The sequence below is a fragment of the Panthera uncia genome, chromosome B4 (genome assembly GCF_023721935.1).
Source record: "Panthera uncia isolate 11264 chromosome B4, Puncia_PCG_1.0, whole genome shotgun sequence".
NCBI lineage: Eukaryota > Metazoa > Chordata > Mammalia > Carnivora > Felidae > Panthera > Panthera uncia.
Window position 1 is genome coordinate 118,908,003 of NC_064809.1, and position 17,869 is coordinate 118,925,871.

Here is a 17,869-nt window from a genome sequence, read left to right on the forward strand (position 1 = left end):
CTCTCCCTCTCTCCCCCCCCCCTCTTTTTGCCCCTCCTCCCCTGTGTTCTCTCTCTCTCTCTCTCTCTCTCTCTCTCTCAAAATGAATGAATGAATGAATGAGATAGTGTATAAAGCATAGGGGCAAGAAAAGAGTGTGGCCATGCTTCCTGAAACTAGTTCCTTTTGTTTCTACCTTCTCATAACTCTGAGCGTTCTGTCCCCTACTACTTTCTCCAAGACCAAGATTGCTGTTTTCTTCTTCGTATCCTCAGCACACAGCTAGCAAAAGATTAGTCCTCGTATTTCTTTGTTGAATAAATGAATAAGCTACTTACTTATCCAGTCATACCTCTTTCTTTCTTACCTCTGGACCTTTGCTGTGTCCTCCCCTCCCCTCCCAGAGAAAGATTACTTTCTCTGTTAATAGAGTCCCGTAGGATTTTTACAGTTTTGCATTCTTTTGCCCGGGAGCAGAGGAGGAGCACTGTTTACTAAACTCTTAGGAACAGAGTCCCCACAAGTTTGGTTCAATCCTTGCAGGAAATCCAGGAGGTGGTGTCTTTGCCTGGATGAGGAAACTGAGACTCTGAAACATTAAGTCGCTTTCCCCAAAGTCAGCATCACCTGTGCAGCATGGTTTCTATCTCTCTTCACTTCTCCCTGCTTTTAGTCTTGAAATAGGCAGATAAAACCTCTTAAAATCGTAACATTTGTTCATTCAGGTTTTTTTTTTTGTTTTTTTTAAGCCCTATACAGCTTATAAATTATACACAGAGAGAAAACAGTTTGTTTCCCAAGTACTATTGTAAAGCCTCATCGGGGCACCTGGGTGGCTCAGTCGGTTGAATGTCCAACTTCGACTCAGGTCATGATCTCATTGTTCCCAAGTTGGAGCCCCACGTCGGGCTCTGTGCTGACAGCTCAGAGCCTGGAGCCTGCTTCAGATTCTGTGTCTCCCTCTCTGTCTCTGCCCCTCCTGCTCTTGTGCTCTGACTCTGTCTCTCTCTCAAACATTAAGAAAAAAAAATTTTTTAAAGCCTCATGAAGCCTATGGATTAGGAAGTTGAGCGAGTCACTGAGCTCTCTTCTCAGCCTCTTTTATTGGATGTAGTGGATGATCTAAGTGGCTTGGAGGCAGTCCCATATCCATATTTAACTTTTGACCACAGAATATTGTTCTTTCTTACTCCTTCTTGGTAACCAAGAGTCATGGTTACCCCTGCCCCTCCCCCATTCATGCTCTGTCTCTCTCTGTCTCAAAAATGAATAAACATTAAAAAAAAAATTAAAAAAAAAAAGGGGGGGGCGCCTGGGTGGCTCAGTCGGCTGAGCGTCCGACTTCACCTCAGGTCACGATCTCACGGTTCGTGAGTTCGAGCCCCGCGTCAGGCTCTGGGCTGATGGCTCAGAGCCTGGAGCCTGCTTCCGATTCTGTGTCTCCCTCTCTCTCTGCCCCTCCCCCATTCATGCTCTGTCTCTCTCTATCTCAAAAATGAATAAACATTAAAAAAATTTTTTTTTAAAAAGAGTCATGGTTACCCAAACATGGACCTCTGTTTCCTGACATCAGTGTTCATGTTATATGAAAGTGAGGAAGATTATATTTTACCACCTTGTCTACTGCATCGAAACTAGACAAGGAATCATTTCAGAAATTACCTGTGTTCAACTTTGCAATGTATTGCTGTTTGATTACTTCCCATGTTTGGTTAATTTAAACCATTCGAAGCACATCCTGAATGATTTTCTGGGGGAGAGAGCCTAGATTTCAAAGGAAGGCCTGCGTGAGATTGAGAATTTCTGTAGAATAATTTCCTAAATGCAAATAATTAAAACTTGTTTGTGAGTTAACAGTGAAACCATAGTTAAGGTGTTTGGCATAGTTGTCAGAGAGACTAAAATTGGTGGGCACTATCATCTTAAGAAAATCTCTGTTCTTTAATTCTGTGTTGCCTGTCGTTTTTGTTTTTTGTGTTTTTAGGCAGTTAATTGCTCATTTGCAAGTTTTCTCAAAGTTTTCAAATCCACGAGCCTTGTATCTAGAATCCAAATTATATGACCTGTATCTTCAGGTAAGTAAAATAAATTATTGCCACTATAATTCTTTGTGAAATTTTCTCTTGTCATTTACTTTATCAGAATAACTTTTAGGTTTTTAATAATTGTTAATAAATAGGGCCTATGTCTGCCTTTCCAGTACAATGTTTTAAAAGTTAATAATTATTTTCTGTATCTTGAGAAACAGTTTTAGACAGTACTGATTTTGTTGGTATTAAAGACATCTTGGGTAACATTGGTCAGCTGTATTAACAATGGGTTTGTGCCAAAAGAAGCTAGCTACTTTTCCTTTTACATAAATTGGTCTTACGGAGTGCTGGAATTTCAGGATCTGTTAGATTGAGTGAAAGCTGATAGTTGGAATAAGAATCTGTTGCAGTCACAATATATGACCTTCAGTTACAGAAAAGATTGTGGACGAAATTTAATGCCAGAAGCTGAGTAAGCATTGGTTGTCATTCTAGGCCATAAGGGGAAACAAAATTTCCTTTTTTCATTTGGATGTTTCTTAACGGGGGACTTATATGATTTTAGCAGAATTTATCTTCATTCTGCCCATAACTCACATATAACTTCCCATGGTATATGTGACTTCATTAATTTATTCTATAAAATATCATTCTTAGCTGTTGCTACATCAGGATCAAATGGTGCAGAAAATAACCCTGGATTGTATAATGACATATAAGCATCCACATATCCTCCCTTACAGGTAAGTTACTTGAAGCTAAAGAAATGCTGTTTCTTTGGCTGATTTTTATCTTTCTACCTGAGAGCCTTTCTAAAATAATTTTCTGAAGGCCTAGGAAATTTCCCTCTTTTCTACCATAATCATAATGCTATTTTCAAGTAATAAATGAAAACTGAAAGTATATTTGTGTGTTGAGTGATTCTTCATCAGTAATAAGGTAGGAAAGAGAATATTAATTGATAAGTGTTGAGAAGGTTATATCATGTTGCTTCAGTAACGCCAAAATCTTGGTGATTACACAGGGAATCCTAATGATCACTCTCTGTAAGAACTAAGGAAAGTTTTTGTATGAATCTCTTTTAAACAGCTGAGTTATTGACTGTTACTTCCTTATAGTCACTTTTACCTTTTAAAATTTGAAAGCCTGTCATTTTGTGAAAATTTTCCTTTATGAATATCAACCACAATATGGGTATTCTTAATACCTGTTTCAGTTTTTTGGATTACTGTACTATATATTGCATTTTTTAAAGGTACCATTGATTATTAAATGATGATTTGTGCTGTATTCTATTTTTAAAGGGAAAACTTACAAAGATTGCTTGAAGACCGAAGCTTTAAGGAAGAGATAGTGCATTTTAGCATTTCTGAAGATAATGCAGTAGTGAAAACAGCCCACCGAGCAGATCTGTTTCCCATTCTGATGAGGTATTTATACTGTTTACAACTGATTTTTTTTTTAAGTTGGTCACAAAAACAGTTGTGAATGGAGTATTATGATTCTTTCATTTATAATCATACGATTATTCCTTCAGTTATAATTTTTTCAATTATAATGGAATATTTCACTTTTTATTTTATTTTGATTTTTTTTTTTTTTAATTGGACCTTTTGGAGAAGTCAAATTGTTATAGAAACTTACTTGAAAATAATTTGTCCCTGGGGCATCTGGGTGGCTCAGTTACTTAAGAGTCCCAATTCTTGGTCTCGGCTCAGATCGTGATCTCACAGTTTGTGAGTTCAGGCCCCACGATAGGCTCACACAGTGGTGGTGTGGAGCCTGCTTGGGATTCCCCCCCACCCCTCTCTGTCCTTCCCCTGCTTGCATTCTCTCTCTCAAAATAAATAAATAAACTTTAAGATAAGATATAAAATAAACTTTGTCCCTAACATAAAGAAAGATCTTGCCGTGGAGTTATTTTAATAATAATGTTAAAATTAAATCCAGTATTCCTCTAAATTTTATTGAGAAATAGTAAAAATAATTCATTCATTTGGTATGTAACTAATTATGATTATAAAAGCTATTGATTTTTGGTGTCGATAATGTAACCATCCACAGTACAGACCTTTGTTATATTCATTTTAATAGTTTTCATTGGATTTTCTTGGTTGAAAAAGTAATCGTTAATAACAGTCATTAAATTATTAGTCTGCTGTTTAAAAAAAACTCTTTAAGGTTCCATTTTACTCGAAATAAAGTAGAAGGTCCTCACTCCTCCTTCGAGGGCCTGGTATGACCTCCCTGCAGCCTGCCTGTCCAGCCACATGGTTTCCATTCACTGCCCCCCTCAGAGCCCACTTCCAAGTCTGTGGACCTGCTCATCTCTGTGCTCACAACACAAGTTGGCTAGCTCTTCTTCTTCACTCAGTCTTCTCTCCGATGTCATGTTGTCAGGATGCCTTCCTCGACCACTTTGTGTAAAATCGCACCGTCCTCTAATCACCCTTTAGTCCCCTGCCTCGCTTTATTTTTCCTCATAATTGTCCAGCATATCCTCTTTCTTATCACTTGTCTCCCCTGACAGAAGGTACTCCACGGCCTGTAGTAAATGTTAGTCTAATTAATTTTGTCTTTTATGGTAAAAACAAACAAGCCTTATTTTTTCTGTTTTTTAAATTTACGTATCACCTACACAGAGTAGAAGAATGAACTGTGGTGGTAGTGTTTGTGGTTATCCTTGTCTTGCTGCCGTATTTAACAGTAATGCTGCTAGAGCAGCCCTTCTTGAAGTGTAGTCTGCCCCTTCTTGGCGGGGGCTGTCGCTGAGATGCTCTCAGGCGGTCTATGAGGTTAAGACTTTTTTCATAGTACTACTAAGACATTACTTTTTCCCAGCATGTTGATATTTGTGCTGACGAGGCAGAAGCAACAGTGGGTAAAAACTTCTGGTGCCCCACGACTAATCAGGACAGTGCCTCCAAACTGTACCAGTCATTCTTCATTACCACACACCTGGAATTAAAAAAAAAAAAAAAAAAAATCCTGGTCATTAATGTTCTTGGTGAATCTTAAACCTTGAGTACTCGTCTTTTTATTGTCTTATATGACAAAGTGGGAAATGTGCATAAAGCACTTCTGCTGAATACTGGTTGTCTCATCGAATGGCCTATTTTCCAAATTACCGATGCGTGTTACAGAATCATTGGTGGGTAAAGATCCATTCAAAGTGCAAGATAGACAGATGGAGATTAAGGTAACAGATCACAGAGTTTATGAATATGTTTCAGATTGCACATTGCAACTAGCCTTTAAGAAACTACCGCTTGTTGGGGCGCCTAGGTGGCTCAGTTGGTTAAGTGTCCGACTTCAGCTTGGGTCATGATCTTACGGTTTGTGAGTTCGAGCCCTGCGTCGGGCTCTGGGCCGACGGCTCAGAGCCTGGAGCCTGCTTCGGATTCTGTGCCTCCCTCTCTCTGCCCCTCCCTTGCTCATTCTCTCTCTCTCTCTCTCTCTCTCTCTCAAAGAATAAATAAACATTAAAAAGAAAATTAAAAAAATAGAAAAAATGGAAAGTACCACTTGTTGAAGTTTGGTGTAGTATCAAAGTGCAATATCCACAGTTATCACAAAAGAATTATCTGAAAGTTTACAAAATATGTTTCCTTTCCCCACCTGCATATCTGTTTAAAGTCTGGATTTTCTTCAACTACAATACATTGCAATTGATTGAATGCAGAAATCGATAGGAAAATCCAGTTATCTTCTAATAAGCAAGATAGTAAAGAAATGTGAAAATAAGTAAAAAAAACATACCTCTAGACTCACTAAGTTTTGGTGGGGAGAGATTTGGAAAATAAAATTATTTTTTATTAAAAATATTATTTATGGCAACCCATTTTAATTTCTACTATGATAAATATCAATAGATAAGACTCATACAAAAACTCTTTGGGGACCTCAAAAATGTTTAAGAGTATAAAGCACCCCAATCTAATAGGTTTTGCTAGTGATTCTGTCTTGCATTTCTGGGATACTTCTTATTTAGCTTTAATATTGTTTTAATGCATTACTGGATACTGTAATTAGAAATGAGTATTATGAGGCGCCTGGGTGGCTCAGTCGGTTGAGCGTTCGACTTCTGCTCAGGTCATGATATCACAGCTTGTGAGTTTGAGCCCCTCATCAGGCTATGTGCTAACAGCTCAGAGCCTAGAGCCTGGAGCCTGCTTCGGATTCTGTGTCTCTTGCTCTCTGCCCCTCCCTCACTTGTGCGTGTGCACATGTGTTCTCTCTCTCTCTCTCTCAAAAATAAACACTAAAATTTTTTTTAAAAAGAAATGGGTTTTATGTTTATAAGCAAGAGTGGTATATAATTTTATTTTTGTTCCTAGCCCAACTCAATATCTTAGTTACACCTCCTTCATAAATGAAAAAGGACTGTTCCTTCTTTCTCTCAGCTATGAAACTTTATAGCATAGCAATTAGTTTTCTTTGACAGTTTAAAAAATTCATCTGAAAAACTGTATAGGTTCCATGTTTACTCATGATTACTGTTCTATTCAGGTTTTCTTAAGTTCCTTTCACTTACTTATGTGTTTTGGCTTTTTCTTGCCCAGGAAATTCCCCATTTAATTGAAATCTTGCCAGTTTCCTTATTTTTTTTTTTTAATTTTTTTTTTCAATGTTTTTTATTTATTTTTGGGACAGAGAGAGACAGAGCATGAACAGGGGAGGGGCAGAGAGAGAGGGAGACACAGAATTGGAAACAGGCTCCAGGCTCCGAGCCATCAGCCCAGAGCCTGACGCGGGGCTCGAACTCACGGACCGCGAGATCGTGACCTGGCTGAAGTCGGACGCTTAACCGACTGCGCCACCCAGGCGCCCCGTCAGTTTCCTTATTTTACTTAGAGTTGAATTCACTTATTTCCTTTTAATCTATATATTATTGTTTTCATTTTTTCTTGATTAGATATACCTTTGGCTTGCCTATTTTACTGCTTTTTTTCTTCGTATAAAGAACTACCTTTTGGCCTTTTATCTTTATTATTTCCTTCCTCCTGCTTCCTTCAGCCTTGTTTTTTGTTGTTCTTCTAAATTTTATATGTTAAATAACTAATTTCTGTTTTCATCTTTCCTTATTTTATAATATATCCTTTTAAGTCCGTTGACTTGCTGTTCTTGGCTTTTAGGAAAACAGAATGACTAGAATTATGTTTCAGGATTAATGTGCAAAGAAAATAATGTTCTCTTAATTAACTTTTTAGGATTTTGTATGGCCGAATGAAAAATAAGACTGGGAGTAAAACTCAGGGGAAATCTGCCTCAGGGACCCGCATGTCCATTGTTCTGAGATTCCTTGCTGGGACCAAACCGGAGGAGATTGAGACATTCTTGGACCTGCTATTTGAACCTGTGAAGCACTTCAAGAATGGTAGCTCTCAACTCCCTGCTACTCTGAATGTGTGTTGTCTGCTGTAGATTTCTGATGTCTCAGGCTAAGTCTCCTGTGCTCTTGGACATCTTTCTCATGGGACTGTTCCTCCCAATCTTGATGGTGGACTTTTGGCTGAAATGGAATTCATTTGAAATTTTAATTGAATTAAGCAAAGCTCACACTGATCCTGAGGGTTGTCAGCATCCATGTGTCAGTAAGCCCCTGATTAGAAAATGTGTATTTTTCAGGGGGAGCCTGGCTGGCGCGGTCGGTGGAGCATGCGACTCTTGATCTCAGGGTTGTAAGTTCAAACCCCACGTTGGGTGTAGAGATTACTTAGAAAAAATAAGATCTTTAAAGGAAGGAAGGAAGGAAGGGAAGGAAGGAAGGAAGGAAGGAAGGAAGGAAGGAAGGAAGGAGAAAGATAATGTATTTTGATTGTTGTGCATTTAGGCCATTTGAAAAATGGTACTTACGCATACACAATGAATAGGTTTCTCCTTAGAAACTTAGAGCATGCTGATGAATTAATTTCAATTGTCTTGGTATTTAATCATTCACTAAGTCATTCATCTATTGAGTAATGATTAATTGAATACCTCCTGTACCCTGGACACCTCTCAATAATCTCTGCTCTCAACCTCACCGTCTAAGTGCAGTGAATGTAATAAGTATATAAAAATGAGTTGAAATGCTGTGTGGTCTGTTTTTTGGTGTGCAATGTTAGTAATTATTAGTAATAATAATAGCTAACATTGAGTGCATACTCCATGCCAGACATTATGGCAGATCCCTTTACATACAACTCAGTTGATCCTTAAAATAACCACATGAGGTATCATTACTTGACTGGTCCCATTTTACAAATGAGGAAACTGAGACTTAGAGAGTGTAGTATTTTGCTTATAGCCACTCAGGTAGAAAATGGTAGTTTTGTTTTTGTTTTTGTTTTTGTTTTTTTAAGTTTATTTATTTTGAGAGAGAGCGAGCATCCAAGCTGGGTAGGGGCAGAGAGAGGGAGAGAGAGAGAATCCCAAGCAGGCTCCAAGGTAACAGCACAGAGCCTAGCATTGGGGCTCGATCTCACCAACTGTGAGGTGCATGACCTAAGCTGAAGTCAAGAGTTGGAAGCTCAACCACTGAACCACTCAGGTGTCCCAAAAATAGGAGAGAGAAAGAGATAAAGAGAGAGAAAGAAAGAAAGGGAGGGAAGAAGGAAGGAAGGGGAAGGGAAGGAGAAAATGATAGCTCTTTCTGACTGCAGAACCTTTGCTGTAGTCCCATAATTGCTTTGCTTTAGGCAAACATAGATATTTATTTATAGGGTAATATGTTACATTAAGTTCTGTATTTTTCTATGATAATGGATTCAGCTGTTAAAATGTTTTCATTCAGTATATTGCCCTGCAAAAGAATAGAAAGGCTTTTGTTCAGTGAAACAGCCTCCATTGTAAGAGGGTAGCTATAAATGGTACTCTTACAGGTGTACCATTTAGGTGTATGAATTAGCAAGCCTGTGATTTCATGCCAGTTGGTTTGAAGTATAAAGCTCAAGCAGTAACAATTCAAGTCTTTTAAGTAAATTATGAAATCAATTTTGGTGCCTGTTTATAAAGAATTTTGTTTTATTTATTCACTAAGGACTACAAGAGGAAACATTTGATTCTCGGCATTTAAGAAACTTCTAATTAGTGGGACATTTTCTGTGAAACTGCTCAAATCAACATAGACAGTGAAAGCTGAGAGTGAGGAAAGTGTATGGAAAATTGCGAGGGGAATGAAGACATTGTAACTCGGGTTTTGAGGAATAGTCTAAGGATGAGAAGTGGGCTTAGAGACTTGGTTCTGGCACAAGTTTCTCTCTCTTTTATTCTGAGTTTCCTCATCTATAAAGTGATAATACTAAAATGTGCCATGCCTAGCTCATTGAATATTTGGTAAGAGAATCAGGAGAAAATATGTTAGGAAAGTACATTATCATCTACATGATCATACTGTATCATTGAGGGAAATTGAAGCTGTAATTGGAGAGTAACTAACATTTCCTTTTACTTGATATCTCTTGCACTAGGAGAATGCCATTCTGCAGTCATTCAGTCAGTAGAAGATTTGGATTTGTCGAAAGTTCTTCCTTTAGGTCGTCAGCATGGTATCTTAAATAGCCTTGAAATAGTATTGAAGAACATTAGTCATCTGATCAGTGCCTACTTACCAAAGATTTTGCAGATACTGTTGTGCATGACAGCAACAGTCTCACACATCCTTGACCAACGAGAAAAGGTGAGATTCACTGTAGATGTTTTTCTTCCTGGATGAATTATGTGGGTTTGAACTGTGTGGGTCCACTTGCAAGTGGGATTTTTTTTTCTGATAAATGTAGTGCAGTACTGTAAATGTACCTAATGATCTTCTTAATAACCTTTTCTCTAGCTGACTTTATTATAAAGTAATAATACAGAATTACAAAGTAGAATACATATACAAAGTATATGTTAATTGACTGTTTATGGTATTGGTAAGGCTTTCAATCAACAGTAAGCTATTAGTAAAGTTTTGGGGGAGTTACACATAGACTTGTGACTGCGCAAGGGATCAACACCCCTAACCCTTGCGTTATTCAAGGGTCAGCTGTATGTCACTTGTATATTTTAAAAAGAGGTTTAAAAACAGAGTGTGAATTAGTTCTATATACATCTGAAAAACTAAAGTCAGGGATAGTTGAGCTGATGTTTCTCACATTTTAATTTCAAGAGCCTAGAGGTATAGGACATCTTCCAACTCTCATTTGTCCAGAGTAGTTGGAGAATGAACAGAATACTGTTAGCATCATCCTTGTTATTTTGAGGTAAGAATTGCCGAGAGGTCTTTTATAAGTAAATGCTTGCCTACTAGGAGTACAATGTTTTGAATAAAGATCAGCAGCAAGACCATGCAGCTAGCTCAATGCCAGAGGCTTCACAAGGCAGTAAATATTTTCTGAATTGTATTAAAGACAATATATTTATGTTCTGTTGAAACAAGTATACGGGCATAAGTATACTTTCTGGGAAGTCAAGAGAAACCTATGTCTTTATGGACTGAAGGCTTCTTAGAGAAAATGAGACTTGAAGTGCAGATCTAGATTCCCATTTCTGTTGATTCTCCATTAATGGTAAACAGGCACAGTTTTAACTGGGTTAAAAATCTGTTTCATTCATTTGATTTATGGATATGCATGGTGAACTGTCTCTCAGATATGGTCATGATCACTGAAAATGGACAACCAAAATTTGACGCTGTTTTTTGGGCTATGTGTGGATACACATCTGCTTTAGTAATGAAATTCTCGATTGTCGAGCTCCAGGGATTTAGAACACACCTTATATTTTGTTAGGCATCATTTTGTTTTCTTTACTCTTTCATTCATTCCTTCCACAAATATTAATTGAGCCCCTTTTGGGTGACAGGCACCGTTCTGAGCACTGGAGATGGAACAGTGAACAAAGCAAACAAAACTTCCTGTCCATTCATTTTTTCAATAAATACTTATTTCACACCTACCTGCTATCTATCAGACATAATTCTAGGTGGGGAATGAGACAGGTAAGGACTCAGTGTCATGGGGAGAAAGAGAATAAATAAATAATTAGAATAATGTCGGTTGGTGGGGAGTCCCCAGAGGGAAATAAATGAGACCCTCTGCAGATCTGTGACTCATTCTCTATGGAGCTCTCTCCTCCCCAGCACTCTGCCTGCAAATTCTTGCTGCCATGCCTGGGCTCTGCCTTCTCACACTAAATCCTGGAACTCCAAGCAGGAAACCGGGAAATGTGTAGGACTCACTTCCTCTGTTGCCCCCCTCTCCCAGGGCTTACTGTCCTTTACTGCCTGCTGTCTAGTATCTGAAAAATCATCATTTCATATGTTCATATGAATGTTTCATATGTTCAGTTTTTTAGTTGCTTGAGAAGGAAGGCCAAACCTAGTCCTTGTTGATCCATCTTGAACAGATGCAGAAAAACTGCAAGCAGGCAGAGAACAGACCTCCGACTAACACACGGTTAGGAGCAGCTCAAGTTCCCAATAGCCAGGGCAGAAAGCTCATAATACCCGAGGCACCAGGAAGAGTCCTAGGCAGGGCCTTGCCTCGGTGTTGGAACTAGATTAACTCTGGAATAAAGGCTGCCCTGGCAACACCTACCAAAGCTCACAAAGATCCAACTTCCCAAGTACATTAACTGCTTCTGAGAATAAAATGCAAAAGTTTTCAAATGATTTAAATGAAAATAAAATTCACAGTGTCTGACATCCAGTCAAGTTTTACCAGGCATGCCAAGAAGTAAGAAAATTTTATTCATAATAAGGAAAAAAACAGTCAATAGAAGCAGCACGAGCAATGGTACAGATGATAGAAATAGCCAAAAACTTAAAATAGCTGTTAGAAAGGAATACACTCCATATATTCACAAAAGTAGAGGAAAACATGAGCATGTTGAGTGAGGGACATGAGATGTGAAAATTTTTAAATAAAATGAGGGGATGTGATAGGAAGTGACAAACAGGGAGTGGATGGTGCTGCTTTTATTAAGGTGGTCAGTGTCTTCTCTAAGGAGGTGATAATTTGAACTCGTGTCTCCCCAGCTGTGGGAAGAACATTTCAGGCAGATAAAATGACCGGTAGTCCCTGAGGTAGAAGAGCCGTGGCACATTCTAAGAGACACAAGGGTAAGATGGCTAAAGCACAGGAGCGACAGGACTCGTGTAAGGTAATATTGAGAGCTAGGTAGGGCCTCTTGGGCTGTGAGCTGGATTTACTCCTAACTGTATTGGGAAACCTCGAAGAGGTTTGAAGCCAGGGAGTGATGAGGTCTGTTTGATGTGTTTAAAATCTCACTTTGATTGCTTTGTGGAAAAGAGGCTTGGGGTGGGGGGGGGGGGGGGGGGGGGGGGGGCAACAGTGAAAGCTGAAAAGAGGTATTGGAAAAATTCTTTCTCTGTGTTATTTGAGAGCATCAGAGCCATACGAAGACTTCTTTGTGAATTTTCATTTGTGCCTTATAGTGAGTGATAGTGACTTTATCTACACATGGATATATTAAATCGTGAAAGGTTAGAGGTTTTATAAACTCTGTATAAGTTCTCTGACTTCTTGGTTAACTTAGAAGCAGTTATTCAGTAATGCAGCCTTACTCTTGAGTCAACAGTTAGTAACTCCAAAGACCAATTATGCAATTTCATAGATCTTTAGTTAGTGAGGTGCTAAGCTTTTTGACCGTTTGGAGCTTTTTTTTTAAGGTTCTTGGACAAGTTCAAAGAATTCCTTGAAGTGCTGTAATGAATTATTACACTAATACTGCTTAAGTGAGTTAAACTTCTACATTTGTGTATTTGAACTAAGTTACACATTTATTTATTTTTATTTTTAATTTTATTTGTGTGTGTGTGTCTTTTAGCTCCTTTAAAGCATTGACTGACACTGAAGTATATATCATGAGGGTTGTTGTGGTTTGATTTATTTTGGAATATTTGAACAATGTAGTAACTTTTAAATGTACATGAACTCAGTCATATTGACTGTTCCTCTTGGAACAAAAGTCTACAATTGCTCACTTTTAGGGCTTTTCTCAAGTTTACTAAATTATTGAGTAAATTGGGAAGCTGACACTGTAGAAACGAAGTGAGTGGAATGTGTAGATCCTACCCGATGTGGAGGGTGCCTGGTGGGAAGAGGGAAAAGGTGGGGGTGTCTGATTTGACATCATATTTGCTATGGTTAGTTTCTTATTTTCTCCAGGGGATCATGATACCATATTGTTTCAAATGTAGGTAATAGTTTTTATCTTTTAGCAAACATGATAGACCTCATATTGAAAATATTGCCCGCAGAACTGAAGCAAAGCAGAATGACCTGTAACTGTATCACCTTGTGCTTGCCTGTTATTTCCTGTCGTTGTAATTTATATAAAGAGATAATTGGCCACAAGTAGATGGTAGAAACCTGGGAGGTATGTGAAATATGATGATTCCTCCAATTTGCATGGCGAAGTAATGACATTGTTGCTCCCATTCACTTGAATTTAAAATGTGTTGTTTTAGATTCAAATACTTCTTTTGATCAGAGTATCCAATTTTCATCACAAGTAACCCCCCATTACTTTTCTTCATAATATCATGGCCATAAAGCTTGATGAAATTCATTATATTAGGGTATTGTGTTGTCTTCACAAATTTCAGAGTGGTTTTCCTCACACCAGAGTGGCTAAAATGAGCAAATCAGGAAACTAGACACTGGTGAGGATGTGGAGAAACGGGAACCCTCTTGCACTGTTGGTGGGAATGCAAACTGGTGCAGCCGCTCTGGAAAACAGTGTGGAGGTTCCTCAAAAAATTAAAAATAGATCTACCCTATGACCCAGCAATACCACTGCTAGGAATTTACCCAAGGGATACAGGAGTGCTGATGCATAGGGGCATTTGTACCCAATGTTTATACCAGCGCTTTCAACAGTAGCCAAATCATGGAAAGAGCCTAAATGTCCATCAATTGAGAATGGATAAAGAGGATGTGGTTTATACATACAATGGAATACTACTTGGCAATGAAAAAGAATGAAATCATGCCATTTGCAGCAACGTGGATGGAACTGGAACATATTATGCTAAGTGAAATAAGTCAGTCAGAGAAAGACAGGTATCATATGTTTTCACTCATGTAGATCTTGAGAAACTTAACAGAAGACCATGGTGGAAGGGAAGGGGAAAAAAATAGTTACAGAGAGGGAGGGAAGCAAACCATAAGAGACTCTTAAATACAGAGAACAAACTGAGGGTTGATGGAAGGTTGGGGAGAGGGGAAAATGAGTGATGGGCATTGAGGAGGGCACTTGTTGGGATGAGCACTGGGTGTTGAATGTAAGCCCATTTGACAGTAAATTATATTAAAAATTTTTTTCAGGGTGGTTTTTAGATTTTGACATAGATAATAAAGGTCCCTTGTAAAAATAAGTTGCCACTATATATCCAGGGCTCACAGTATGTTAATGAAATGGAAAAACAATTAGGGGTTGCACCTTACCCCATTTGTTTGATTTTTAATAACATTCCATGCTTGGAAGAAAACTTTCTAGGCTTTTATCTCTCTGCTTGGCCTAAACCTCTTCATCCTTTAAGATCCACTAGAAATTCTGCCTCTCACATGAAGCATTTATTTCCCTTTTCAAATTTGTAATTCCTCCCCTATTGGCTGTCTTCAGCGTTTTCAGTCTATCACATAATTTAATATGTTTTCCTTTAGTGAGATTTTAAGCTGAGGTCAGAACTATGGCTGTCATGCCATTGGACTCATTGGTGGGGTCTCAATAAATTATTCTACTCTGAGCCTGAACAAACTGGCCACATAATTGTGATTTTGTAACTCATCAGGAAGGAGATGCCGCTAGGCAGTAGCAGTATCTGTTACTGATACATCATAGCAGTATCTGTTATGAAAGAAGTTTGCTCTTAATTCAAACATCCACCCACTCTAGCCTCTGTGCCTCTAAAGACAAATTTTGATTTTTTTCCCATATTTTTCTTTAAACTGTATATTTTCAGATCATCCCATGCCTCAATTTAATCACCTTATTCTCTTATACTGTATGAAGTATTCCACTATATAGACCATACATTCTTTAGTTCCCTAGACTAATTTTTTAACAAGAATAATTGAAAACTCCTAGTTTCAGAAAAAGTAAAAAAAATAAGTTATGAAAACAAAAAAAGAAAGTGACTTTGATTTGAAACAAAGATTTATTTTTTTCCCCCTAATCTAAGACATTGTGATGGCAAAAAAACTTTTGTTTAGAATGTTCTGTTCATAGGAAGAAATCAGGATTTTATTTGAGACAATTACTGGGATAAAGAAATAAAACAATGCAGGACACAAAACAGCTGTTCCATTTGTGATTTTTTTTTCCCTTAAGGACACTTTAACGTGATTTTACTAGGCAGTGATAATGGAGCACACCTCACCATTTGACTTTAAGTCTCTGTTTACCCATCTTGTTCAATGAAAAAAGCAATATGATATACTCAGTTGACATTTCCATGTGAATCAGAGCCACAGTCAATAGACTTACTAACAGGATTTCCAGTTTGATTCGTAGCCATCTGAGCAAGAGTGCTTCCCTGAGGAACCAAGGATAAAAAGGAAATAGTTTTGTTTTTTTTTTTTTAAGTTTTTTAATGTTTATTTATTTTTGAGAGAGAGACAGATTACAAGTGGGAGAGGGACAGAGAGATGGAGACACAGAATCTGAAGCGGGCTCCAGATTTTGAGATGTCAGCACAGAGCCCGTTGCAGGGCTCGAACTCACGAACCAGGAGATCATGACCTGAGCTGAAGTCGGACGTTTAATCAACTGAGCCACACAGGTGCCCTGAAATACGTTTTTTTGGGTTTTTTTTTTTTTTTTTTTTAAGAGAAGATCTTTGTTTTACAGATACAGCTCAGGTTTATTAACCCACTGAAAAATTTAAGACGTCTTGGAATCAAAATGGTAACTGACATCTTTTTGGATTGGGAGTCTTACCAATTCAGAACAGAAGAAATTGATGCTGTATTTCATGGTGCGGTTTGGCCCCAGGTAAACATGATTATTACATTCTGCCTGGATATCTTCTGCTTCTTCCCTTATTTTTACTTTACCCAGCTTAGTCTACACCCAGACATGAATGCCTTTCCTGGTCTTTTCTTTTACACTAAGTCTTCCTTTGTTTCTGGAACTTCAGAATACTTTTCTTTGCCTCCACTGCCACCTAAAGCTCAAGAGCTGGTTTCTTAATCCCATGACATTTATACTTAAGGTTAATTTGAAAATGACGTGTCTCTCAAGCAAATGGAATATAACCGTTGTATCACCTCAGTGATGTGCCTTTGGATTTTGACAAATACAAGAGAAAATGCACAAGTATTTTTGTTACACATTTCCTTGTTTGTAACCATTTTGTGACGATACCTGGTATAACTGTAACTAAAAAGACTATAGAGGAGACTTGATTTTAGGAAAGATTTCTAGCTGCTTGAGCTCTGTTATTTCTACCCAAATGAAACCTAAAGGACGTCATTCCTTTCAAGTGTCTAGCCCTTCCTTGCACTGCCTTTGCCATCTTCCCTGTGTAGATATTTTGGATTCCTTTGTTTTTTTTCTTTCATCTGTCCTTTAAATGTTAATCTCTGTCCTTTGGCTCTTTATCCTTGGGTGTGGTTTCTGTACTTGTTCTGCTTTTTAGTTATTTTTGTCCACAATTCTGTATGTGATTTTATTTTGTATTCTGTTCATTTTGCGTCCTAGATCGGAAGGCTTGGATCTGAGAGTCAGTATTCTCCCACTCCTCTGCTGAAACTAATTAGTATCTGGAGCAGAAATGCAAGGTATGACCCTTCCTCCCTGCCTTTAAAAATGACAGTGTTTTAGACCAATCTAGTCAAAATGAGTCAAGGGAATTAATAATATTATTTATGGTCTTTCCATACAATGAAATACAACAGGTGTGGTTAAAGAGAATAAGGTGGGGGCGCCTGGGTGGCTCAGTCAGTTAAGCGTCCGACTTCGGCTCAGGTCACGATCTCGCGGTCCGTGAGTTCGAGCCCCGCATCAGGCTCTGGGCTGATGGCTCAGAGCCTGGAGCCTGCTTCCAATTCTGTGTCTCCCTCTCTCTCTGCCCCTCCCCCATTCATGCTCTCTCTCTGTCCCAAAAATAAATAAACGTTAAAAAAAAAAAAATTAAAGAGAATAAGGTGGCTGAATTTCAAAAGACATAGTTTAAAGAAAAATACAAGTTGTTGAACAATATAATCCAAGAAAAATAACTGTGCATGTGTATATATATAAAACGAAGTAGAAAATGTCTAGAAGGAGAGGTGCCTGGGTGGCTCCGCCAGTTAAGCGTCGGACTCTTGATTTTGGCTCAGGTTATGATCTCATGCTTTGTGGGATTAGGCCCTGTGTCCAGCTCTATGCTTACTGCTCAGGCTCTGCTTGCGATTCTCTCTCTCTCGCTCTCTCTGCCCCTCCCCTGCTCACTGCTCTGTGTGTGTCTCTCTCTCAAAAATAAATAAAACCTTGAAAGAAAGAACGAAAGGAAAGAAAGAAACAGAAAGGAAGGAAGGAAGAAAAAGGAAGGAAGAGGAAGGAAGGGAGAAAGAGGAAGGAAGAAAGGAAGGGAGGAAGGAAGGAAGAAAAAAAAAGGAAGAAAAAGAAACGAAAGAAAAAGAAAATGTCTAGAAGGATACATGGGAAACTGTTAATGTTATTGTAGCATGTGGAAGTTTTGGTGCCCGGGAGCAGGCAAGAGATACTTTTTATGCTATATCTTTGGAGTGTTCATTTGTAATTTTTAACAAAGGGGAATATAGGTAAAATAACATTTTGCAATTTAAGTTGTAGAGCATAATTATAGCAAAAGTTACGCATTTTTGCTAGTTTTACAGTTCCGTTAAAACTTAGAAATTAAAAGTATT

The 17,869-nt window shown here is 38.2% G+C and overlaps 1 protein-coding gene across 2 annotated transcripts in view; it reads left to right on the forward strand.

Moving 5' to 3' along the window:
• The window catches only part of UTP20 (UTP20 small subunit processome component), a 107,664-nt gene that overhangs the window by 44,616 nt on the left and 45,179 nt on the right, over positions 1 to 17,869 (forward strand). For both annotated transcript variants that reach the window (XM_049626157.1, XM_049626158.1), the window contains exons 23-29: positions 1,964 to 2,054; positions 2,667 to 2,752; positions 3,314 to 3,439; positions 7,220 to 7,386; positions 9,461 to 9,669; positions 15,849 to 15,992; positions 16,701 to 16,780. In XM_049626157.1, coding sequence (XP_049482114.1) covers positions 1,964 to 2,054; positions 2,667 to 2,752; positions 3,314 to 3,439; positions 7,220 to 7,386; positions 9,461 to 9,669; positions 15,849 to 15,992; positions 16,701 to 16,780 — 903 coding nt within the window. The remainder of the gene's footprint in view (positions 1 to 1,963; positions 2,055 to 2,666; positions 2,753 to 3,313; positions 3,440 to 7,219; positions 7,387 to 9,460; positions 9,670 to 15,848; positions 15,993 to 16,700; positions 16,781 to 17,869) is intronic.